We start from the raw sequence: 26,506 nt of genomic DNA on the forward strand, positions 1-26,506 counted from the left end.
ATCGATCACAAACACAAACGCTCCGTCTAAACTCGCCTTTTACACAAGATAACAACAAAAAATCCGGTCCACGGTAAAAACGAAACAGAAACCTGCAGTGACACTGATGTCAAAGCTTCGCTAACAGCAACGAAACACTTCCTGTTGTCCCGACAAAATAAAGGGCGTCAATGTTCCAGCCGCTGGGAGAGGGTTTGAAATGTTAATTAATAAATGAACCTAATATTTTAGGTGCAAATGGACACAAATCTCGCTTTTCCTCATTTTCCTGGTCGTCCGTTTTGCTCAAATAGAAATAAAGGCCTGTCTCTAATTGTGGCCTGGTTCCAATAAAGGCCTGGTCCTCGATGCCCTTAAGTAAATAAAGGCCCCGGCCTATATTAGAGCATTTACGGTATGTATATTTCTTACTGCTAATAATGCATGGGCGGATTACCTTGGAGAGAGGGGGCGGAGTTAACTGAATCGAATGCAAAAATACCCCCAGAAAATACTACATTTCTCACAAAAAATAGTACTCGTAGTAGAGGTACAATATATCTGCCAATAGTTTACTTTGGGATGGCTAAAATAGCATGACACAGATCCTTTCATGTGCATTTTGGAGGATGGAAACAGATTCACCGCAAAAAGTTAAACGTATAATAAAGTGAGGACAGAAGCAAAGAATAAAAGTCGTCTCATCAAAAGAATATTTTCTCCGCTGTCCCTGCCGCTGCTCACACTGAGTGCTATTGACCGAGTTGGCCAACTAAAAGTTTGCCCAGAGACGCTCAGGGAGAGTTATTTGTGTGAAAAGTGTTGCAAGACTTCAGAGTATTGTGTCACGTGAGTCGCCGGAATGAATCTTTACACGACATGTGAAACAGCAAACTTATTCCACCAAGATAATGAATGAAAGTGGCCAAAAACACAACAAAAACAGCTTGCACCTCAAGTCCAATCACACATGCACAGAGCGCCCACTGAAAGCTGCAACTGACTGAGGATAACGATAGAATCAAGCTAACGGTAGCGCTAAATGACAGCCCTGGGTGAAGTCGCGGCAATGATACGAGTCTCAGGGAGTTTACAGCTTTTGCCCCGTGATAACATGGAACTTTTCTCAGGTCTGCTGTTTTTGTACAACAGATTAAATGCTAACTTTTGCTATGCTGCTAGCGCAAATGTCTAAATCTATTGCTGTATTAGCCTACTGTTTTACTTCCATGTCTTTCTAATTATTAAAGTGCTTATCGGGTGGTTTATCCTTTAAAATCCACCGTTTATCTGGCTCTGAAAGACTTGTCCTTATTGGAAACATTTCATTTATTTGTTTATTTCAATGGGAAAATGCACAACTAGTGCTGTAAATCTGCCGGATTTAGCTCAGGGCTAATTTCCGTCCGCAGTACTACTACTGAGTACTACAAAACATAACATACAGTACACATATACAAAACATGACATACAGTAGCCACACATACAAACCCCCCCCCCCTCACACTCACAGCCCTACTCATGGTGAAATCATGCCCCTGTGAACATTACTGCCTCCTACTGGTCACAAGTTTGCTGACCAAGAAGCCATTGTTTTAGTTGTCCCTTAAATGAGACATAGGTGGTACATTCTCTAACAGTCACTGGTTCATATGTTGGAACAGCTCTTAAAGTGGGGGTATTATGCAACATCGACTTTTTCAGCTTTACATCATGTTATTATGTCACTCCCTCATTAAAAACATGCCTGAAGTGTTGCCTTGGCACATTCACATATTTCTATGAGTAATCTGTAAAAACTCTGATGGCGGCCATTTTAGGGATAGGTTTGCCTGAGTCCTCCTAGGAACGCCCCCACCTCCTGGAGACGCCTCCGAGCTTTCGTCACCAGCCGAGTAACCAACCACTGCTCCTCAGCAGAACCCCCTCCCCACTGATGCCACAGACAGCGTGTGGAGGGGGCGTGTCGGAAAGGGTCAGAGGTTCTTAAAGAGACAGAGGCCTATTTCAAGACATTCACTACAGCCATTTTGAGAGAGCAATTTTATACAAAGCAGTTATTCTACTGCATTTACAGACTAACAGAAGGTTTCGTGATCATTGTAGTGTGCTATAGACTGGTGCTATGTGACTGAAAAAAGCACAATACCCCCCTCTTTAAAGGAACAGGCCACCGTTTTACTGAGATATGTTCTTACCTGAGCTTAGACGAGTTCATTTGTACCTGTCTGGTCTTCACGCGTGTCCTCAGTCACGTAAACACAGCACAGAGGCGTTAGCATTTAGCCTCTCCTCCTCTCCATCTGCGCAGTAATATCTTCACTTTACTGTGCGGACGCCGAAATACTCCTTGTAATATTACGCCTCACAATATAGTTCCCCCTTTTATCCGCTTAGAAAATCCACATTGTTTAATTTTGTGTAACTATACTCGGATCGTGTAACACTTCACGTAAATTAAGGAAAACGTGGAAGAGCTTGGTAGCTTCTATCTTCACCTGGTTTGGAGCTATAGAGGAGGAGAGGCTAAATGCTAACGCCGTCTGTGTTTACGTGACTGAGGACACGCGTGAAGACCAGACAGGTACACATGAACTCGTCTAAGCTCAGGTAAGAACATATCTCAAGCATGTAAAATCGGTGGCCTGTTCCTTTAATAGAAAGCACATTTTGAGCAAACGCAGACTTTCAAAACAGCACTTCACAGTCCCCCCTGACTGTGGAGCGAGTGCTTGTGTTTTTAATTCATTCAGTTACAGGCGGTGGAGCCAGGCCGTTCGACACTCTGTACACAAGGCAATGCATATTTGTCTATTAAAACACATACCTGAAAAAAATAGGGCTTTATGAGCCTTTATGAGTCAATTGTGCTTTGAGATCAACAGCCATAACCAGGTAACCGCCGCGCCCATCCAACTCTTTGATGGAGACGCATGTAAATGTTCTTTTATTATGCGCATTATTTGATGGAAATACAGTGAATGCCAGGATCCTGTGAGCATGAGCTGTTATTTAGTGTGAGCAGTGCAGAACGCTGAGTCTTGCTGCTGTTTATGGCATAACGTTGATGTGTTTGACATAGCTGAACTTTTAACAGCTAAGGTTATAAAATAAGAGCAGTACATGCCATGGCAATTGAATGCGCGTCCTACGTAAGTACAGCAGCTTATTGAGCGTCTGTTTCTGAAGTCTCACACGCGTGCAATGCATACCTCCTCGCTCCGGTGCGTTCCTCCATTAGCCCCCGCCATTACCGCTTCCGCCGGCCGGCCCTCGGAACACATTTGAAAGGCGCTGAGTGTAACTAGCCTCTTCACTGCCTCCATTTGCTGCTGTCTGCGTGATCCGCACTTTGACGTATTTTTCTGCACTTTAGTTCTTTGTGGCTGTTACATCTCTCTCCTGTCATTACGCTGTCAATGCCACTCGACTCTCTGCAGCCACTTCACTTAAACTTGGCTCGCCGGCTGTTTTGTATGGATTTTCAGTCACATCGTTAAAGGCCTTATACAATACTTTACTCAGGAGCTGCACTATTGGACTTTTGGACTATTCCTCACCTGGTAGACCTTAAAACGGTGGCTCTCAACTCGAGGGTCAGGACCAAACCGTCACTGAGAAGGTTAGCGCCCCCTTTGGGTGTAACTAAAGTTCTCGTCCATTGAACTGAATAGGCAGAGATCGACTCAGAGCTTCTAATTTATGTCTGAAAAAGCTTTCCATTACAAATTAAATAGCTCCCAATTATCCCATGACAGTGATGTGTTCGCAACAGGGACTGGCCCACTGATCACTGGCTTAGAACAAGAAAAGATCAGAGATTATGTATGTGTCGTACTGTGTAAAAGGAGCTGTTTTCACACAAAGTGGGCAGGGACTCTGTAAAAGTGTCCTGATGTTGCTCCAATAAGGCTGTGTCTGGTTTCCCGATTGTGCTAAAAACTAGCTCGACTTACCGTGCATGCGTGCATTATCTCATTATATTCAGACAAACTCTGTCGAAATTATAGATAAAATATAATAAAGATGAGTGTGTCCCATTCAGCCCCATTCAATAAAAAGGTTCCCGAGTCCTGTGCGTAATTTAAAGGGGGGGTATTATGCAAAATCGACTGTTTCAAGCTTTACATCATGTTATTATGTCATTCCCTCATTAAAAACATGCCTGAAGTGTTGCCTTGGCACATTCACGTATTTTTGAGTAATCTGTAAAAACTCTGATGGCGGCCATTTTAGGGATAGGTTTGCCTGAGTCCTCCTAGGAACGCCCCCACCTCCTGGAGACGCCTCCGAGCTTTCGTCACCAGCCGAGTAACCAACCACTGCCCCTCAGCAGAACCCCCTCCCCACTGATGCCACAGACGGCGTGTGGAGGGGGCGTGTCTGAAAGGGTCAGAGGTTCTTAAAGAGACAGAGGCCTATTTCAAGACATTTACTACAGCCATTTTGAGAGAGCAATTTTATACAAGGCAGTTATTCTAATTTACTGCATTTACAGACCAACAGAAGGTTTGGTCATCATTGTAGTGTGATATAGACTGGTGCTATGTGATTGAAAAAAGCATAATACGCCCTCTTTAATGGTCTCCTCCTCCCCAGCCTGTTCCTTAAAAGGGCAAAAAGTCAGGAAGCCCTGCACTCACAGGTCGGGCGGTGCCTCCAGCTAGCCAGCAGAGCCAGTCAATGCACTGAAAATGCTTCCAAATTTGGGGCTGGTAAACAAAAACTAGCATGGTTAAAAATCTTTCACCTACCCCAGCATTGTCACATGGGTCAGAGCAATTTTTAGATAAAGAAAAACTCTTTGGAGACTTTTAATCCGTTCTTGGGACGTTAGAATCCCATTAGAATCAATGCTCCCAAGTGTCTCTTGCAATCGCCCCTGACCACCAGGGGGTGGTTTTACAGCAATGTCAGCTCCCCACCATGAGGACCATACAGAAGCACCTTCCTCGCCCATTGGTCCACTGTGCTCGCTACAATCAACTAGCATTTCCGTGTCAATTTCAGCAGCGGCACAGTAGCGTAGTGGTAAGTGCCTCCGCTTCACAGCTAGAAGGTCCCCGTGTCTGCGTAGGTTTCCTCCGGGTACTCCGGTTTCCCCTACCACTAAAAACATGTACAATAAGTGAATCCTCCAGCCAGGTGATTCTGACCACCAGCCTGGCTCCACATCATGGAGATGGGTCCTCGCGCGGCACTGCAGTCGACCACTGCTCCTTACAGGTTGCCCCAGCGGCATGGAAGGATGGGTTAAATGCAGAGGACACATTTCCCTGCGGGGACAATAAAGTAACAAACAAACAAATTAATAGTCGCCCAAACCACAGAATAATGGTGACAACAAAGCATTGTAGCTCTGGTTTGTGTCAGAGTGATTCAAGATACTTTTAACATGCGGAAATGCTCATAGTGAAGACAGCGCTGTCAATATCCAGGTCATTTATGCGGCTCCACTGACAGCAAAATCCCACATAACGTTTAGGCCCAAACTACAGCCCCGCGCCACACAAGAGGCAAACACCAATGCAAACTAATGAGCGAGTATAGCGACTTCACTCGAATCATCCAAATCTCTGGGTTATCCCACGCAAAATGTCCTCAAATTGGATCCAAACCGAGACCTAACTCCCATGAAACAATACCGAATCATTTTACTTTCTAGAGCGTCCATTCGTGGTTAAACATGTGGTAAATGCGCCAGTTCATGATCAGAATTATTCAGGCGTTGATTTGGCTGCAGTAAATGAGTTTGTCACTTGCTGTTGTTAAGATTAGCGCAGTTAGAAATGTTCTGTCGATAGTCATTTTACACGGCTGCTTAAGGACGATCAATTCTTTGTCTTCTCCAAGTCTGACGTGTGGAACCCAAGGCAACAAACAACAGTGAGTTGATATAGCCATGAACTCCCAGGTCAGATCTATCATTTTCTCTTTTCCACATTAGCAAATCACAATAAACACAATGTTCATTCAGGCTAACATCATAACAGCATGATCACATTTCCTACCTTTGCCTCTCAACCGATCACCGGCTATTCATTTAACTCTGTCCTCATTCTTCTTGCCAACCCACGTCCACTTCAGCAGTAGAAACACCCATAGACCCATAGAATTTTTCCATCTTTATACTGTCACTTCACTGGTGACTAGTACTTACCACTGGTCTTATCTTATTAAAAACATTAAACTCAATGAGGAGCAGACTGTCCCGTACGGAAAAAGTAATCTGGAAGAACAGGCTCAAACGCTTAGTCTCTGGTTACATCTGTTTAGAAAAAGTCATTCAGTGAAACCGCATTATTGAAGTTGGGATTTTTCCCTCCGAATCGATGTCACACACGGCTCAAGGTCAATGAAAGCCATCGGATCGGCTCACTTCACACAGTGTTCATTTCATCCACTAAAATATTACGGCTTTGTTTTTTTTGTTTGAATTTAAGCTGGACAGAAGCTACATTGACAAACTGTAATACAAAATTTAATTGGACCCATCACTGAATCTTGAGCCAGGCTAATGGCCAGACAGAACTATGGAAAACAGAAGAGGGGAAAGAGGGTTTACCTGGTACGTTCCCGGGCCCGGGATGGAGTTCGGCTGGACTTTGAAGCGCTCTTCTTTGGACACGATCAGAGCCTTGTGAGGGAGCGGCTTCACACTGGGGCTGTACTGGCCTGGGCCTGGTCAGAAGACAAGCACACAAACATCTACTGTAACACTTTAATAGATAATGCTTCATAGGGTCAGTGTTGTCATGGGGCTTTTCAAAGGTCAGGTCCAAAGCCAGTTCGGTGGCGGTAACAGCACCTGGACAATAAATAATTTTGTTTATTGTCCTTCAGTGCATTGTATAAGCATTGTTTGTGCTGTGCATCTAATCATAGATAAATTAAGTATTTGGCATATTAAGTGTATTTACTTGTGTATCATTCCATTAAGTATCTTTATCGATGGTGAACTAGCAGGCTGGTTGCTGTTTTGTGGAAGGCAAGGTCATTTTGTCCCCTGAAAGTTGTGTTATAAACTCACCGCTGTGTAGAATAGGAATGTTACCAATGTGTGAGGTCATTTAGGAATGAGTTTGTAACAATTTCAAATACACACGCTGCCTTTTTTATTTCTTGCTAACAAAAAACATTACAAAGAAAGATCTGTCTGGTCAATTTTCATCATATTAGTCTTTATTTGTTCTTAAGGCGAGGGGGACATTTTTAATTTACTGAACTTTAGCTGTAGATTAAAGGGGCTAGATGCAAGTTAGCCATTTTATACTCACTACTGCCACCTCAGGTCATACGTGTAACTGCAGCTTCTATATTAAGCTCGTGCATGACGGCACTTCGGACCCGAATGAACACCTTTTTGAGTGACAGTGCAGGATTTTAGAGGCAGTTGTGGTGAACAGGTCTGAGCTCAATCTACACATTAAGACATGGCTAGAACATGTAGGGGGTAGGCAACGTCAGGCCCGGGGGCCAAAACCGGCCCTCCATCATCAAACTCTGGCCCTCGAGATGATTTTGAGAAATATTATGCCCCAAATCAGAGATCAAATGCCTGTTAAAGTACTCTAGAAATGTGAAAAATACTGTAAATTCCTTAAAATGTCTCAACAGAGCACACTTTTAGGCCATAATCCTAAAAGAATACTCATCTATGGGATGAAAAGACTTAAATCTACTTAGAGATTAAATCAAACGTTTGAGTAGATTTGGAGCAGATAAGACCTATTCTTGCCAATGGAACAAGCACGTTTTGTTCAATTTTTTTCTTAATTCAGACTATTTTGTATAATTTCAAGTGATAAATAAACAATTTTTACAGTAAAATTTAATTTGTCTGATTTCCAGCGGGATTTCTATTTGTTCGATTGGCATTTATTTAAGCGATTTTAAGTAATTTATCTAATTTAAGATGAACATTTTCCCTGTGTATATGATGTACAACACTGGCATATGTAGAACGTTGCTTCAATTGGAGGGTCCGGCCCTTGGTCTTTTGACGATGAAGAAAACCGGCCTCCACCGAGCAAACTTGCCTACCCCTGATGTAGGGGGAGGAAAATCCATATATCTTTTTGATTTTTAAACCCCGTATAGTCCCTTTAATGATAAAATATTACAAAAGATGCATAGCAGGTTTTCCGTCATTTTATTTTATCATATGAAAAATAAGACATTTTATGAAGAACATTGGACAAAATGGCTGATGTTTTCTGCAACTAAATCTAAATAATGGATGGAGACAGGTTTAAATGTATGGTTTTATTTTGTTGATATATCAGTTACAAAGATTATCTCAGAGGGGGGTTTGGATCTTGTTTTTGAAGAAGCTGTTATAAGTGGGAGGGTGGGAACTAGATATTAAAAAAAATCTTGTTTAATCTTATACTCACCACTGCCACCTCAGGTCATACGTGTAACTGCAGCTTCTATATTAAGCTAGAGGCAGTTGTGGTGAACAGGCCTGAGCTCATTCTACACATTAGGACATTGTTGGAACATGTAGGGGGAGGACAATACATATTTTTATACATATTTTTAACATTTTTAAACTCTGTATAGTCCCTTTAAGCAGGAAACCAGTGAATGAATGGATTTATCATTACCCCGGCTCATGCTACATTTCTCATGCACCGCCTCAAACAGTATAACTCTGAATAATAGAAAAGGGCTTTACTCGCCATGAAATGTGCATATAAAATCTGCCAGCCATGCCCTAAAGTTCCTCGTCTTCGTTGCGATCTCCTCACGTGCATCAGCTCCTCCAGAGATGCAACACTTTTCTCTCCGAGTCCAAACCGCCTTTTTTATTTTATTCTATGTATTTTGGGATGAACAAAAGTTGGTTGACAATAAGCTGCGCCTCAGGGTTTGTTGTCTCCATTCTTTGAAAGTGTTCAGGACTTTTAGGCTTTTACAGCAGCCTCTATTTGTGTGGACTCCCTGAAGCAGATTGGATTTAAATATTTTAGTCTGTGGCCCCAGTGAGTCTGACCCAGAGCAAGTACAGTATCACCCACACATAATCGGAAAAATACAACTATCTGTATCTCGCTCTCGCTGTGAGTCAGATGGAGGTCAAACAGAAGAGAATGTTAAGAAGATGGAGAAGCTTACATTCACATCAAGACCTGTTAAAATGACTGGAATTAAGAACATTTCATTGCAAAGTGAGCAAAAAAAGTCAGTCAAGTGAACGAGAGGATTTTGTTAATTTGACTAAAATGACTGCAATGATATATTTAATCTTGTTTTGTTCGTTAAGTGCAAAAAATACTGACTAAATTGGCGCTTCAGATTGCTTTACCAGCTCAAATCAAGGTCAGACTCGAGAAAATGTTATTAATGTTTTGATCACTTTCTACTGTGTAAACACTTCCCTCGTGAAAACAAACCTGCTCATGGTGTGAAGCTGATGGAGCTCTGCTGTGTTTAAAGTCCAGGCAGATCCTCCAGACTCATGCGAATCACTAAAATGTAATCAGAAAAAGCCCAGTTCCACCTGCTTCTCAGAGGGTGAGTCCAGAGATCTTCTGTGCTCAGACACTGGAGGTCATGTTCTTTCCTGTTCTCCATATCAGTCCATTATACAGATACCAAGACTACACAGGACTGCCGACTTCCTAAAATATTATATTTAGACTTAGACTAAACTATTAAATGATCTACAATTAAAATGAAGAAAGGCCAATAAGCTGAATGCCCATCGCCTGTTGCATTATGGGTAATGGAATTTCTTTTGGCTACCAAACAATATTAAAAAAAGCTCTGATTTGGACCGTTTGAACCGCTGGAAAGGTGATGATTTAGAGCGTTTTTGTCTTTGTAGTGGAGCTCGTTACAATATTAGCTTAAAGTCTATTTTACACCAGAGCTGTGTACGGAGACAGACAGACACTGAAAGAACTGAACGGCCGTTCATATGTAGAGATGCTTGGTCCACTATGGTCCACTATGGTCCACTATGGTCCACTATAGTCCTCTATGGTCCACTATGGTCCTCTATGGTCCACTATGATCCACTATAGTCCTCTATGGTCCTCTATGGTCCACTATGGTCCACTATGGTCCACTATGGTCCACTATGGTCCTCTATGGTCCACTATGATCCACTATAGTCCTCTATGGTCCTCTATGGTCCACTATGGTCCACTATGGTCCACTATGGTCCTCTATGGTTCACTATGGTCCACTATGGTCCACTATGGTCCTCTATGGTCCACTATGGTTCACTATGGTCCTCTATGATCCACTATAGTCCTCTATGGTCCTCTATGGTCCACTATGGTTCACTATGGTCCACTATGGTCCACTATGGTCCACTATGGTCCTCTATGGTCCACTATGGTTCACTATGGTCCTCTATGATCCACTATAGTCCTCTATGGTCCTCTATGGTCCACTATGGTTCACTATGGTCCACTATGGTCCACTATGGTCCACTATGGTCCTCTATGGTTCACTATGGTCCACTATGGTCCTCTATGGTCCGCTCCTGCCTACGGAGCCGCCGCCCTGACTTTTCCCTCTTTTTCAAGATATTGACCAATGCCCGTGCACCTTACAGTTCACGGTTATGACTCATACACTTCAGTGTTCAGGCTCCACCTGAACTCCCTCATGAACGAGTGTGGACGACGCTGTTAATGAAAAATCTCAAAGTGATGATCAGAGGACGAGGAGAGCAGCCGCTTTTGGGAAAAGCGAAGTCACTTCTGACTTTTGTGATGTAATCTGTCCGTCAAAAACTTAATACAGCCTGTCAACCTTCATCCACATTCCCAACACTTAACACTTTACTTTTTGACCAAATTGATTTGCTGAAATATGCTACAAATACTAAATTCCTTTCTTTTCTTTTTTTATGAAACGGACTAAACCATTTAGAAAAGACTATAATGTGACAAAAACTGAAAGCATTTTTTCCCCCAAAGACTAAAACTTTCATGGTTCTTCTCGACTTGGGGAGAGGACTGCCAGGTCCACCTGACTGAAGCCAGGGTGACAGAAAGATTGAACTCTCCCCTTCCCTTGTTACCCTCTGTTCTGAACATGCAGTATTGATACTTCTCTGTTAAGTGTTTAATTTCTGTGAGTACCTTTATTTTGAAATTTCCAAATGTTTTGCTAATTTTTCAGTCTAATCTTTCATTTTGCCACAGTTTGACGAGCGTAGCTTTTCCTCCACAGTGATATCATGACCGAAATACTGCAGTATTCCACCGAGTACGGAATATTGCCTTGTTAGCCGTTATAGACTCCGCAGAGATGATGAGTGAGACAAACACAAGTGCCAACAGTCCAAAACCATTTATATGCAAATTGGATTTTGGGGGCCTCCTGGGGTGAGGCTGTGGGTGGAACGGGCCAGTCATAAATTATCCAAGTCAGTCATGAATCTATCAATTTTGAAACAACATTTTCAATGGGAATGTAATTGGGGTAAATATTAGGTTAGGGGGCCGCTGAGACTCGGCTAATTGGCCGGAGCGGCAGCACATCTTTTCCTCCACGAACGCACTGGTGTTACTTTTGACAAATCATTTGAATTGGTTTTAGTTTTACTGTGTGTTCGACACGTTCAAACGCCGCCCGTGGCTGTGGCGCAGAGGACGGCCCAGAGGAGGAAGCTCTTCTGTTAAGAGGACCAACGTTTTTCATTTTTAAACACATTTTCCAAAACAAAAACAGGGGCCAGTATGACGTGGTCAAACTAAATTCCCTTTGCATCATTTATATCGGAAACAATATACAGTGTGCAGATCTGAAGGGTTAAAACTATGATGAGGGCAGAGGGTAAAGGTGAAAAACACTATTCACTATATAGGAGGAAATACAGGTGCTTGAGCTGGTGAACATTGACTGGGGCTCCTCCTGCTGGCAGCTGCAGGAATAACTTATTAAAAAAGGAACAATCAGTTTTGATTTGCAGCGTGGTTTACAGGTTCAGCACAGCCTGATGAACGGCTCAGAACTGATATAATGTTGGATTATGGGCTTTAAAGACGTAGAGGACAAAACAATTATTACTTTCGGACATTTTGAAAGAATCTGAACATGACATCCATTTTTCTGTATCAGGTCAGGTTTTTGCCTTTTTGTGGGGCACTTGTTTGCTAAAGGATGCATCAACAATGCAAACCAAAGCAGTGGTAACTCCGCCCCGAAACAAAGCAAACACCTCCAGGAACACTCGTACTAGAAAACGGAAACACGCGACACATGACGAGCGTGGAAACAGGTGATTTTAGGAGATGTTTTGTTGACATTGCGAGACATGAGAGATCATCTCAAACACAAAATCCACCGTAATAAAAAGACACTAAACTTACAGTTTGGTGCAGTTTCGGTGTAAGATGCTTTGCGAGCGCTCGTAGTCCCGTACCTGTTCCCGAGTCTCAGTGGGGAAACCTTTCTCCTGTCCAAACTCTTCTCCTGTCTGGGGAGCCGAGCGGCTTCGTCCCGCTGTTTTGCAATCAAAGCTCTTCATGAGGAAGGGGCCCCAAAAGTCTGTGATCAATAAATCCACTTAATTCGATATTTCCCAGAGGAATGTTTGTTTATCTGGTTCCACTTCTGATTTCCTGGAACGTCTTGCCCATGCACGGCTACATTAGCGATTTTCCCAGGCAAAGAAAACATGGGAAGCTTCTGAGACACTGAAGGCACTGGGGGAGGTCCGTCAGTGTACATCGAATTCTGATTGGCTGATAATTCTGTCAGTCACTCATATGTGTGGCCTGACAACACTGGGCCTGAGGAGGAGCAGCTCACCAGAGGGGTTTAGGCACTTTTTGAGTTGGAAAGTACAGATACACGTCAACAAATTCAATATAAGCGACTCAACTGCACACTATATAAACAAATTCAAAATCAAACTTAAAACATTTTACACTTTTTCCCCCTCATTTAGCCAGGGCTAGCAGAGAAGGCCCTGCTGGCCCTGACACGCACACAGGTGCTTTGTATACCAGCACAAGCCCAGTCTCCCTCTAACTATGGACAGACAGGCACCAGGACGGAAGACTTAATACGGAAGACGTCCATTAAAGCAAAAACTCAGGTCGATTTTTAACCCTCGCGCTAAAAAATTAGCAAAACCAATGTGATTTTTGTATTCAGCTCATCAAAACAGTCCTAAGTCAGCTCACAAAACCTAGTCTCAGACTGGTATTACCTGCACAAACAAAACTCACTTGGCATCATTTGCTTTGTTTTTGAAGTTAGACAGGCTGGCGTTTGAAGAGTTAAAAGGGTCCAGACGTTGGCGCAGAGTCTCAGTTGTGAATAGAGCCTAAATGTCAAACAGATTTAGTCCTTTCTCCCTGCTCTTTACCCCTTTCTGCTGCCCTGTCTACTAAAACGACCAGGTCAGTAAAGATATCCCGTTGTACAATAAAACCCTGTATACTGTATGAGTCTGCAGTACCTGGGATGTCGGGGTCCGAGGGCAGGAACAGGTTCTGCCGGGGGGCCATGGACAGGAAGCTGCGCTGGCGTCTGCGGGCCTCTTCACTCCGCGGCTCGGAGAAGGACTGGGCCTTCTCCAAACGGCCGTACGCGTTGGGGGAGGGCGTGTCCTGCAGCGGGAAAGAGAAAATCAACAACACTGGACTTCACATGTGGACTTGAGCAAACTCTACGAAATGAAACAACTTGGTGATTCCAACAAATCACATCACAAAATTATTAACAAGCTACATGTGCCTCCTTTCACTCGGAGCAAATATGACGCATGTACAAAATTCTGTCTGAAATGTAAAAAGGAAACAGGAACTTATTTCCGCCTCACCTCTAATTGCTTCATTCTGTCTGCTGTTGTGAAGGAAATTGAAAAATGTTTTGGAACTCAGGGGCCAATGGATTAAAAATTGTGTTTTCTGGACGTGAATGTTATTCGAGAAACAAAAATGATGTCTGTAGTGTTAAATGCGGGTCGCCTTACTATACTTCTATACTATACACGTCTGGATGAAGGAACACCCTCCTACTTTAATACGTTGGTGTAAAAAACTCTTGTTACGAAAGACAGCATAATGTATTGGATCTGACACTTTTGTAAAGACTCTCTTGGATGTGAACGGCAATAACATTCACTAACATGATTGAAAATAAAATGTGAATAAGTATTGCACTATGACCCCCTTTTTTCATGTATTTCCACAGGCCATATGTGATAATGCTTGAATCAATGTTGCAGAGTTATGTTTGGCAGCTGATGTGTTATACATACATATATATTTATAAATGTCTTATGCCTTACTAAAAACTAAATCTAAAGCTGTGTTGCAACTGTGTAATAAGAACAAGCCCATCATTAGAGGACTAATGCAAAACTAACTAAGGGTGTATTCAGACCTGCACTGTTCGGTCCACTTTAAACGGATCAGGGTTTGTTTTGAACGCTGGTCCGGATTTTTTATTCAGGTGTGAAAACAACAAACGAATCCTGTTGCGGATCAAAGAACCGAGACCCACTTTTTCAGGTGGTCTCGGTCCGGCTTCCAAACGGACTCTGGTCCAGTTTGGTCCAGGTGTGAATATAAACCACTGTTGATCCGAAACAACTGCGGGAAACATGCGCCTTTTTGGGCTAAACGAGCCACCGTAGCTAAGGCACCGTGAGAAAAGTTATCCCTTCGCGGCTGCTAACGCTAATACTGGATGGATGCTACAAACAATGAGCCGTGGACAGACCTGGAGCCTCCTGAATATTTGGGCAGATGCACTAACCCAACTGCGTTTGTGTTTAGCGAGAAACTTAAAACTTAAATGAAAATACGAGACGCATTAAAGAAAAGTGGAGGATCAAGACCAACAGTTTGTCCCGTGGACATAATAGAAACAAACAGCTCAGCAGACGACCCTTCATCCACACAAAACTCCTCTTCCTCCAGCTGCTCCGGTGAAGCTGAGGTTAAAGGTCAGTGGTTTAGCCTCGCACGTTTCTTTTATTATCATAGTAAGCGTCAAATTTTCATTTTTATTTCATTTGTTGTGGTCCTTGCTGTCCAATGGGAGCCTCGATCGTCACACATGTGTATCTGTTTACAAAATATAGTTCTCTTGCAAAAAGTACAGTCTGAATACGAACTGCACCAAACGAAAAAAAAAAAAGTTTGCTTCTGATCCGGAACAAACAAGCGGAGCAAAGAACTTTTCTGGTCTGAATACACCCTTAAATACAGTAAAATAAGCCTTTGATAAAGAAATGTGTGTGTATGTGGAGGTACAATATGTGTACATGTATGTATGTATTGTACGCACGTATACATATATGGAATACATAAGTATGTGCTTTTGTGAGAGAGTGTATCGTGCTGCTAACTAGACTAAATGGCGTAACCGACCTGTAATTATAATTTCATTTTATTTTACATTATTGTTATTATTGACATTTTTTTCTTTTCTTGTTTTTGTTACTTTTACGTGGGTTTTTTGTGTTTTTTTTCTTTTTGCTTTAACCCCTTAACTCCCACCTGAACCGAGCACATTTTCTCCAGTTTGGCTTTACCCCAATCCAAAACTTCTGGAAAAAAGCTGTGAAAATAGCAACAAAACTGAGACGAAAACAATGATGGAAATGTGACAAAAAAGTGAAAAAAATTGATGAAGAAATGACAAAAATGTGACAAAAATTACAAAAATGTGATAAAAAAAGTGACAAAATAATGACAAAAAATTGATAAAAAATTGATAAAAAATTGACAAAAAATTGACGAAAAAATGTCAAAAATGTGGGGAAAAAATTACCCCAAAAAATGACAAAAATGTGACAAACAAATGACAAAAAAGTTACAAAAATGAGTTGAATACCCAACAAAAAAATGATGGAAAAAAAATTTGATGACGTGAGGAAAAAGATCCTCTCAGTTCAGGCGGGAGTTAAGAGGTTAAAGGGGCTAGATGCAAGTTTGTGATTTTATACTCACTACTGCCACCTCAGGTCATACGTGTTACTGCACCTTCTATATTAAACTCGTGCATGACGGCACTTCAGACTCGAATTAACACCTTTTTGAGTGACAGTGCAGGATTTTAGAGGCAGATGTGGTGAACACATTAGGACATGGCTGGAACATGTAGGGGGAGGAAAATACTTAGTTCTAACATTTTTAAACTCTGTATAGTCCCTTTAACACACAAAAACGGTCCATTGTTGCATCAAAACTCGGTTCTGTGTCTGCCAAAGAAATGCCTGTAAACCTGACGATTATAAAGTCCCATGGCGATAACGGAGATTGCAATTTCGATAATTAATTCTCCGATAAAACATGAATCAAGTGAAGTACTATGTTACTGACTCCCTGCTCTAACCATAGAACATGCCTGTCACAGTAAGGGCTAACCAGCTCCGTAATGACCAATAAAACAATGTCCAATCAAGTCAGAATAGGTTTTACAGGCACATTAAAAATATGGCTGAACAACATCAGGGGAAATATCGTGAATCATTTTTAAAGGATTCCAGAATCAATCCCATTTGAGAGAGGGGTGAAAAATGAAACTCACAGAGAAGCAACAGGTTTGACTGTCTTTGAAACCGCACCAACCGCTAACCTGGCAACTTTCTGAAATGTGTGAATTGACAGTGACATAGAACACGACTCCTCAGCCTCATCATCACTAATAACATCCCAGCAACATTTTTAATTACATCGGCGGCGGTGCCCTCGCGCGAACGCCCCGCCCGCCTCAGACCGCACACACTTCAGTCATGGCCGTCTCGCTTCAAACACGGACGGCGCCCATTAGCCCCTCTGTCATTTAGACCCGCTAGTAATTAAGTCGTCAGCGTTTGATGAGACAGGAGCGCGGGGCGGCGGAGATTCCTGTTGAGGGAGTCACGCGGCGTTTACCGGGGGACCTATCTGCTGCCTGAAATAAAAAATAAAAAAATCATTCATCCCAAACAAAACAGAAGTGCGATCGAGGTGCCCGTTTCCGCTCTAATTACACGGGGCTATTTTCCTCGCCGTGAAGGAAACAGCGGGACGAAGGAGAAGGAGTGATTCATGCGAGGGCGGAAATGTCAGCTGGATCAAATTGCCCTGATTTGCGCTTCACGCGGCCCAGGGTCAGTTTATTTCACGCGTAAATTGGTTGTTTTTAGATTGTGGATGACACGCGTCTGTCAGAGGGGGGGCCGAGCAGGTGCGACGACATCAAGACCCGTCCATTTGTAAACATTTGTAAACGCGCTTTTACAGTTTGATTTTGGATTTGATGTGGCTGAAATTTAACATGAAAGCTTAAAGGGATATTTCAGGGTTTTTGACATAGGGCCTCTTTTCCCAGTGTCTTATCCAGAGTGTTGCTGATTTCTGGAGATATTTTTTTTGTATTTCATGCAGTTCTTTTGAAGAGTTTCGTGGCGCTAGGCTTGTGCTAGGCTAGCGCATTTCTATGGTATCAGCTAGCCTGCATTAAAAACAGTGTGACCCGCTCCACAGAGCACCTGAGGCAAATCACTTATAACACCAGGCAAACCATATATATGTCTGTGTCCATAGAATCATGTTGGGAACATAACTGACCTGCATCACATGAATGATCGCATTTTGAGGGACTATTTTCTAGCAGATCACTCCGCCGCCGCGTAGCTTATACAACCACGAAGCTGATGCTGCTCAAATATAAGTTATTTTAATGCAAAATGGTTAAAATTACTCTATTGACAGACATTTATATGGTTAGTCTGGTGTTGTAAGTGATTTGCCTCAGGTGCACTGTGGAGCGGGTCAGACTGTTTTTAATGCAGGCTAGCTGATACAATAGAAATGCACTAGCTTTGCATTAGCCTAGAGCCACAAAACTCTTCAAATATAAGAACTGCATGAATTACAAAAAAAAAATCAGCAACACTCTGGATAAGTAGGAAATGAGGCCCTATGTCAAAAATCCTGAAATATCCCTTCAAGGCAGTGTGATTACGATTATTTGTTTATTTGTGCAGTTTACATTGACTTTTCTTTCAAAATTCATAACTAAACACTTATGGAAGCTCAGAATGGAGGAGGCTGAAAGCTTCTATGTCTCACTATATCTCACTATAAGGTCAGTAGATTATGGATCACAGACTCTAGAGCTGTGATGTCATCGTTTTAGTCAAAGTTGTGGAGACGTTGTAACAACGGAGTCACGTAAACAGCATTTTGAGATCTTTCCTCTGGGACCTAGTTTGGAAAATGTTCGTTTACAGACCCCCAAAATGCCGGGCTCATACGGACGATACACTGGACTGATAAAATATCTTTGCGTTTGGTCCTCAGCTTCGTATGGACAGGGCCTTCCCTTGGCATAAAAGTTAGCAGGCGCTAGTTTCAGCTTTTTTTTTCCGTGTTGAAAGGGAAAAACTCCACTACTTTCTATGACAGGAGGTCAGCATGTACTGTATGTATGATTGGTTTTGCGAAAGGTCAAGCCCTGGGAAATGACCACACCACAGAAACAGCAGATTTCCATGAGGCATTTTCACTGTCACCCATCAGAATGAAAGACAGTCTCCATGTCACCGGAAACATATTTTTGATACCACACTGAGGTATGGAAGTTGTGGCTTAGCCCTGCCAAAACGCACCTGCAGATCTTGAGCTGGGACCTGGATCAGGAGAACCTATAGCTGAAGCATGTTTAGATTTAAGGTATACTTAATTAATCCCTGTAGGGAAATTTATTCTCTACATTTGACCCATCCTCAATATCGCTGGGGCGAGCATGGGCCGGCGCTCGGGGACCCATCTCCATGAAGTAGAGCCAGGCTAATGGTCAGAAACACCAACCCTCGTACTCATTGCGTTTCGTACAAGGGTCTGGACCTTCACAATGGGGAAGGGTGAACTCCTTTGAAATGATTGGATCTGATTTTCTCTAGCGTTTGGTCGTGACGTGTAATGCGCCCGAGTAAGTGAAGCAGATATCATAACTCTTGGGAGCATTCCTTGCACATTCTAAGGCTTCAATTTTAATTTCTGGATATTTGGGAGCTGAGCCAGGACGGATTGAAGAGCTTCCACTTTTGTATCTGCCACCATTGCCAGACTACAGCCAGTAAATGCAAATGCCTGACGTCTCCTACAAGCCCCGCCTCCCCCGCTCGCTTAATGGTAGGTTGATATTCAACCGATGGAACGCGGACACTGAGATCAGACCCAGACGTACATGTAGGGAAATGATAATTGACCGGAGTTTACGGATGGCTAAGGCCAGGCTAGTCCACGGCCTGACTTCATATGGACCGGGCCTTAGTCACAGTCCTCTGCAATGACACACATTTGAACTCTCCTCACACATTCTAAGCATTCCCCGGGAAACTCAACTCAAAACTACCTTGTACAACCCACAAGTGTAGGTTATTTTCCGCTCACAAACCACACATACATAATCATTTTCCTGCATGTCAAAACCCATATCCCTCCCTGCCGGTGTTTTACAGAGACCTTTTGTTTTTTTTAGCGAAATCTGGATATCCACAGACCCTCCACCCCCTCGCCCGAAGAGACACCTGTCACCGATCTGTCCAGCGCCAGTGTCAGGCCATCACCCGCCCACGTGCACGCCACGCTCACGCGCCGCAGTCCAAGAGCCCGTAATTACAGGCTCGCCGCTGAGAGCTCCGGTGGCAGCGCTCAGGTGGGCTTTAATTACGCCACACTTGGACAGCGACGTGCACGTTAACAGAGCGCGTGAGAGCGCACGGCTCACATGTTGAACTGGGAATATGTTACACTGTATGTGAGGAGTCTGAGACAGTGCTGATAAAGTATGAAATAACAATGAAACTCTGAAAATATTGATTTATTTATGTCCAGCATTTACTTGGCTGCCTCTCTTGATGTGCAGATGTTTTAACCCCTTAACTCCCACCTGAACCGAGCACATTTTCTCCAGTTTGGCTTTTCCCCAGTCCAAAAGCTTCTGGAAAAAAGCTGTGAAAATAGCAACAAAACTGAGACGAAAACAATGATGGAAATGTGACAAAAAAGTGACGAAAAATTGATGAAAAAGAGGCAAAAATGTCACAAAAATGTCACAAGAAATTGACAAAAAATGGACGAAAAAATTACAAAAATGTGACAAAAAATGACAAAAAAAATTGACGAAAAAATGACAAAAAAATTGACAAAAAAATGACAAAAAAGTTACAAAAATGAGTTGAATACCCAACAAAACAATGATGGAAAAAGAATCTGATGACGTGAGGAAAAAGATCCTCTTGGTTCAGGCGGGAGTTAAGAGGTTAATTTAAAGGAAGGATGTTTCACAGACACGACCAATCTGTGACCCCAAATCTGAGGCTAGGATGTTGCAATTGTAATGTGTGTTTATTAATCAACATTAGCTGAGATCTGGGAGCTTATGTTGCATTGTTGGTTTGGGTTATTGATGGAAAAATTCAATTTTACACTTAATAATGTTCCATGGCCCAGCCTTGAGCTCGGTACAGACTGTTCATTCATCAGGATGTTTTTCTCTGTCTCGTATAAATGTGATAAGATTCAGCCTTTTCTGTAACTGTGGAGGAAGAACGGTTCATAGTTAGATAATAGTGAGAGAGTTTGCAGGACGACATCTTTTGTCCTTCAAGGTCTGAATTAAAAAAGAGAATTTGATTTAGTCTTGACAGAGTATTTCTCTGTTAAACTCCTCAAAATGGAGATTTGGCTCTTCTGTCATTCGTTAGACTTTAATCTGCATATTTGAGTTGTTATTGGTTTTCTTCATATTGTGCACAGTCTGTAAGTCTGTGATACAGGCCTCAACTCTGACTATGTTTAAGTCCAGGCTGAAAACACGCTTATTTACTGCTGCCTATGACAACTGACTGTATTTGAACACATTTTAATATATACATGTCTTCGCTTTAAAATGAAAAATGACATGTCCACATATTGTGCCTTTTAATTGAAACCACTAAAACTGCATCGTACGAACATGTGTATATTGAAATGTGAATCCTTTTTTGAGCATTTGAGCAATCCATCAACTCTGGGCAAATTGTCATTAGAAATTGAGCCATGATCTTGGTCAGGAGTTTGTAGCTGTAAGATTAGCCTACTGAGCATGTTTTGAGTTGATCCAGAAACCTTAGCTCAAAGTGGAACCTCACCCAGACACAGGGAGAGCCTGCAAACACAACACACAGTAAGGATTTACCCACGAGCTCCTTGCTGTGAGGTGCACATCCTCGTTAAAGTGAGTAAAGTGCTTTTTATCTGTCATTATACAATTGTAATTGCACAAATCAGATGGTGGGTTTGTCCTGAGCCGCCACGTGTTTTTATGATGAACACACATTTTTAAGTAAGTAGATAGAATACTATACATATATATATATATATATATATATATATATATATATATAATTAATTTAAAGGGACTAGACAGTAGGGATGCGCGGGTCGACCCGAAACCCACGGTCAACCTGCGGTGCCCGCGGATTCGGTCGGGTTGGGTATCTCAAAATTACGGCAAACTTCGGGTGCGGACTGCGGGTGGGTCGGGTTACAAAGCGCACTTTTTTGTTTTGTCCTTATATTGTTGGCTTACTACATACAGTGCATTCTTATCCATAAATGCCACAAAAGTCGACTGTGTTTAGTTGAATGTTTAGTTTTAAGGGGTAAATGTATCATTAGCATGTTATGTTTAGATGTCACCTGGACGATCGCTTCTGTATGACTTTGATCACCGCTACAAAAGCGTCACAATAGCCGTGCCCAAGCACCTAATGACACGCACATGTGATAAAAGTAATGCATCAACAAGAAGCAAGGTAGAACTAAAATCAAAGACACAGCATCTTACTGACCTGAGGACAGCCACTTCTTAGCGTCAGGTAAAGCTGCTCCACTTTAGTCCAAACTCCGTTTACTTGAAAGAGAGTCGTCCATGACGTGGTGGAAGTAAAGCCTCATGATAGTTTCTGCTCCTTGTTCCCTGATAAGTCCATTCGCGATTTCAAAGGTTCCTCAGCGGTGCAGCAAGTAGCAAAACAAAGCATCAAGTGCTAATTCTCCTGTAAACTCTGCGTCACGTGTCGCGCTCCCGTTTGAGTGATAGCCACATGCAGCGTGACTCATGCAGCAGTTTTTTAATGTGCGCGGGTCGGGTCGGGGTCGGGTCGGCAAACTAAGAGGCTTTTTTCCGGGTCGGGTGGGTTGGGTTTAAATTACAGTGGGTCGGGTTGGTGCGGGTCAGAAAAAAAGCCGACCCGCGCATCTCTACTAGACAGAGTTTAAAAATGTTCAAATGATGTGTTTTCCTCCCCCTACATGTTCCTCCATGTCCAAATGTGTAGAATGAGCTCAGACCTGTTCACCACAACTGCCTCTAAAATCCTGCACTGTCACTCAAAACGGTGTTAATTCGGATCCGAAGTGCCGTCATGCACGAGCATAATATAGAAGGTGCAGTTACACGTATGACCTGAGGGGGCAGTAGTGAGTATAAAATGGCTAACTTGCATCTAGCCCCTTTAACAGCACGATACCACAGCATGATGTTCTTGCAACCGCTACACAAAAACAGTAAAAACATTTTTTATTAAATTAAAATAACAAAATCATTATAGTTTTCAGGGTGTTCTACAAGGTTCAACTGTTGGCCCCACTATGTTTAACACAATCGTGTTTTCTTAAGATATTCCTTCAAAATGATGGGTTGATTACCTGACATACCATATTATACGGACTATAAGTCGCTCCGGAGTATAAGTCGCCGTTCCTCCAGCTGTGGCCATAGCTTTTAGCCCCCATTAGCTTTTTTTGTTTTCTTTATTGCAGTAAGAGGAACCTTTCTGCTGCTCGATTGTCCTTTATTGGCTGCATGTTTCACCACTTGCAGCTTGTAATCTTCAGAATATGAGTTTCTTTTTGGGGGCATTTGCGTCCAGACTTATCAGACACTGGTGCACAAGCCTATAGCGCCCTCTAGCAGCTGTCAGTGTGAACAAACATGTGAAATTACATATTTTGAGTTATAAGTAGGGATGGGTCCCGTTGGTTTTTTTTCGATACCAAGTTCTTTAACGATACCTGCTTTTCGGCTCCGGTGCCTTAACGGTACTTTTTTCTATGTCATTTTAATTCAATAAAAATAACGTGTATAAAAAAGTATAGTTCAGGAAAAAAATCCTAAAACAGCACAGCAGAAGCTACACAGGCCGCAGCAGCGTCACCTATGACTTTGTGTTTTGGGCACAATTTCCACTTAAGCAGCGAAAGAAAGGACATTATTACCTCATAAGCTGCAGAGACAGGACAGATCCACATCAGGACAGGATTTTTTTTCCAGCTTAACCTTTCTAAACACACTGCACTGTTCGACAAAGCGAAAGCAACTTCACGCGTCAAAGGCGTCACGGTAGCGCAGCGGTTAGCGCCTCCGCTTCACAGCTAGAAGGTCCCGGGTTCGATTCCCATCAGGACGGGCCTTTCTGTGTGGAGTTTGCATGTTCTCCCCGTGTCTGCGTAGGTTTCCTCCGGGTACTCCGGTTTCCCCTACCACTAAAAACATGTGCACTAGGTGAATCCTCCAGCCAGGTGATTCTGACCATCAGCCTGGCTCCACATCATGGAGATGGGTCCCCGGGCGGCACTGCCGTCGACCACTGCTCCTTACGGGATGCCCCGGTGGCATCGAAGGATGGGTTAAATGCTGAGGACACATTTCCCTACGGGGACAATAAAGTAAACAAACAAACAAAAAAAGAACCTTGCATGGTGTGAGCGCTCACTCTGCCCATGACAATTTACCAAAACTGGACCAAAAATGTCTAATACAGAGTGAGCGCTCGCTTTCAACAAAACATCTTTGATATTCCTCTCGCTGCAGCTGCTGTAAAGTTGTAAACAAGAGCACGTAAGCTCCGCCTCCGTGGATCTGTCGCTAAAGGTAAAGACGTCTTTCTAATTGTCACTGCTCTCTTTTGCTTTTAGTTTAGTTTAGTTTAGTTTAATTTATTTGAGCAAATACATTTACCTGATTTACAAATACACATATACAACCAGTCACAGATTTTCAATTTGACTAAAAGCTCAAGTTTCCTCTTATTTCTTCTTCAGTCCTGGTTTAGTCCTGGTTTATAACTGGTTTGGTTTAGCTCTGGGTTTTACAACCGGTGTAGTCAGTCCGGGTCACTCCTGACGCAGACCACGGCTCTGTCATCACTATTACAGAGGTTTAGCAAGTTATAGCTTTGCTTCGCTATAAGTTACATCTGTAAAATATATCTTTGCTTCGCTTCATTTGCGCTGAAGCCGCTCAGTATCTGCGCACACGTTCACGTACACATTTGTTTCTATGCATCACTGTATCATTTTAGAGACTTTTGGCACTAATGTATTCTCGGCTGTTGATAGTTGTCAGCACACTGCTAGTTTGGCGCAGCTACAGCTCAAATCATGCAAATTTAACGAGACATTTTTTACACAGAAGCCACAAAGTATCCATTTATGATAGTTTAAATATATTTATTCCTTGCTTTCAGTTTAGGAGGCAGCTAGCAGTGGCACTAATGACCAGTATTCTCCACACTGACCACACTAACCATGTGCCTTCGCGTGTTCGCTGACAGCTTTGACTAATGGCCGTCAGAACACATGTGCTGTTACCGCTCATCTTCTCATTACTGATAAAATAGCAGGAACACGGGGCTATTTTTACACAGCACATTTTCCCCGATATCTCACATCTTACGGACTGTACAGAGGCCAGTTAACGCATGTTTGTCACATAAAAGTAGAGGTGGGCATAGATTAATTTTTAAAATCTAGATTCATCTAGATTAATTTTGAAATTAATCTACGGTGGTAGTTTACCACCACCGAGAATGGAGTGAATGTTCAATTGTCTCATGTAAAGCGCTTTGTGACTATGTCTGTGAAAGGCGCTATATAAATAAAGATCTTCTTCTTCATCACTGTCACAACAATGTTCATGCTGCTGCAGCTATTGCTACTACGAGCTTCAACCTGGCGATAGTTTTGTCAAAATGGAGATAAACGTCGACAACATGAAGATGCGGGACGTATTTCTTTGGATTTGATAAGAAAAGGAAACGGGCCTCAGCCGCGAGGCGGAGGAGACAGAGGAGAGCGGAGAAAGAGAAGCTAACGGACTCGGAGAAAAGTAGCTGTAAAGTTCGTCTCCAAACTCAGTAAGTGTCGCGGTTAAACTCTGCTCGCTGTTGAAATGTAGCTGGAAAAGGCTCTCGTGAACTTTTGGTGATAAAGTTTTGTGCGTGGCTGTGGCCATGAAATGAGTTGTTTATATATATATTATGTCGCTGTTTCGAAAGAGGGAGGCGCTGCAGTGTTTTTCTGTCTTTTTTTCCACTGTCATTGGCCGCTGCTTCTGTGTGTTCGCTTTGGAGACGCTATATTCACTCACGTTTCTCCTGTGCGTCCGAAATTGGGCATAAAAGTCGTGTAATGTGTGCTGACCATAAAATATCACGGTGAAAGTCATCATAGCTTGCAGAGTATAGACCCAGCTCCCAACCAAGCTTTGAGAATAGATTAACGGCGATATTTTTTTATCGCTCGATAAGAGTCTCGCGTTAACGCAGCACGTTCACGCCGATAACGGCCCACCACTACATAAAAGATAACACCCACATTATCGTAGTGTGTTGAATATTAATAGGGTGAAAAAAGTTGCGAGCTTGCGATGATAGAATTACAGACAGTGCTGCACAACATATTATAGTTATGGCAACACAAGGCCACACATAATAGAAGAAGAGAGATTTAAACACTATTTTGCAACACAAGGTGAAAAAAAAAAAGAAACACAAAGCAACCTTTAATTATTTTATGACATTCTTCATTTTGTGTCCTATTTTAGCTTTAACACACTGCATATACATTTTAGTTTGAAATGAATAGAATACGGTTTGAAACTGGTTCAAGTCCTGCCTCGAGGACAGGACGTACTTTGTCAAAATGGGCAACTGTGTCTCAGACAAAATTGCAATGACCTGTAGAGTCCCCCAGGGCTCAATCTTGGGACCCCTCTTATTTAACTTGTACATGCTTCCATTGGGTCAGCTAATAAACAGCAACAATGTGTCGTACCACAACTATTCAGATGACACTCAGGTCTATAAGTCACTGATACAGGTGAACATGGGCCTGTAGATATTCTCTGTCACTGCATCCAAACAGATCAGTTTGTGGAGGCAAAACAACTTTCTCTAACTCAGACAAAACTGAGATCATTGTTTTTGGCCCGCAGACACAAAGACAAAGTGTGATCAGTCACCTTGAGTCTCTCTCTCCATAAAAAAAACAAAAAAACAGGTTCGAAATCTAGGAGTAATAATGGACTCAGACCTGAACTTAAACAGCCACAAAAAAGCAATAACATCAGCAGCTTTTTACCATCTGAAAAAACATGGCTAAGATCAGAGGAATCGTGTCAAAACCAGCCTTAGAGAGACTTATCCATGTGTTTGTCTCCAGCAGGTTAGACGACTGTAACAGCTGCTCACTGTTAGAGCTGCAGAACATCCAGAGTCAGG

The 26,506-nt window shown here is 42.5% G+C and overlaps 1 protein-coding gene across 1 annotated transcript in view; it reads right to left on the reverse strand.

The window, feature by feature from the left end:
- The window catches only part of stpg2 (sperm-tail PG-rich repeat containing 2), a 155,077-nt gene that overhangs the window by 13,621 nt on the left and 114,950 nt on the right, over nucleotides 1–26,506 (reverse strand). Inside the window, exons 11-12 of the mRNA XM_079552425.1 lie at nucleotides 13,412–13,562; nucleotides 6,545–6,660 (exon numbers count right to left, since the gene is read on the reverse strand). Of these exons, the coding sequence (XP_079408551.1) occupies nucleotides 6,545–6,660; nucleotides 13,412–13,562 (267 nt within the window). The remainder of the gene's footprint in view (nucleotides 1–6,544; nucleotides 6,661–13,411; nucleotides 13,563–26,506) is intronic.

The sequence above is a fragment of the Gobius niger genome, assembly GCF_951799975.1.
Source record: "Gobius niger genome assembly, chromosome: 1".
Taxonomy (NCBI): Eukaryota; Metazoa; Chordata; class Actinopteri; order Gobiiformes; family Gobiidae; genus Gobius; species Gobius niger.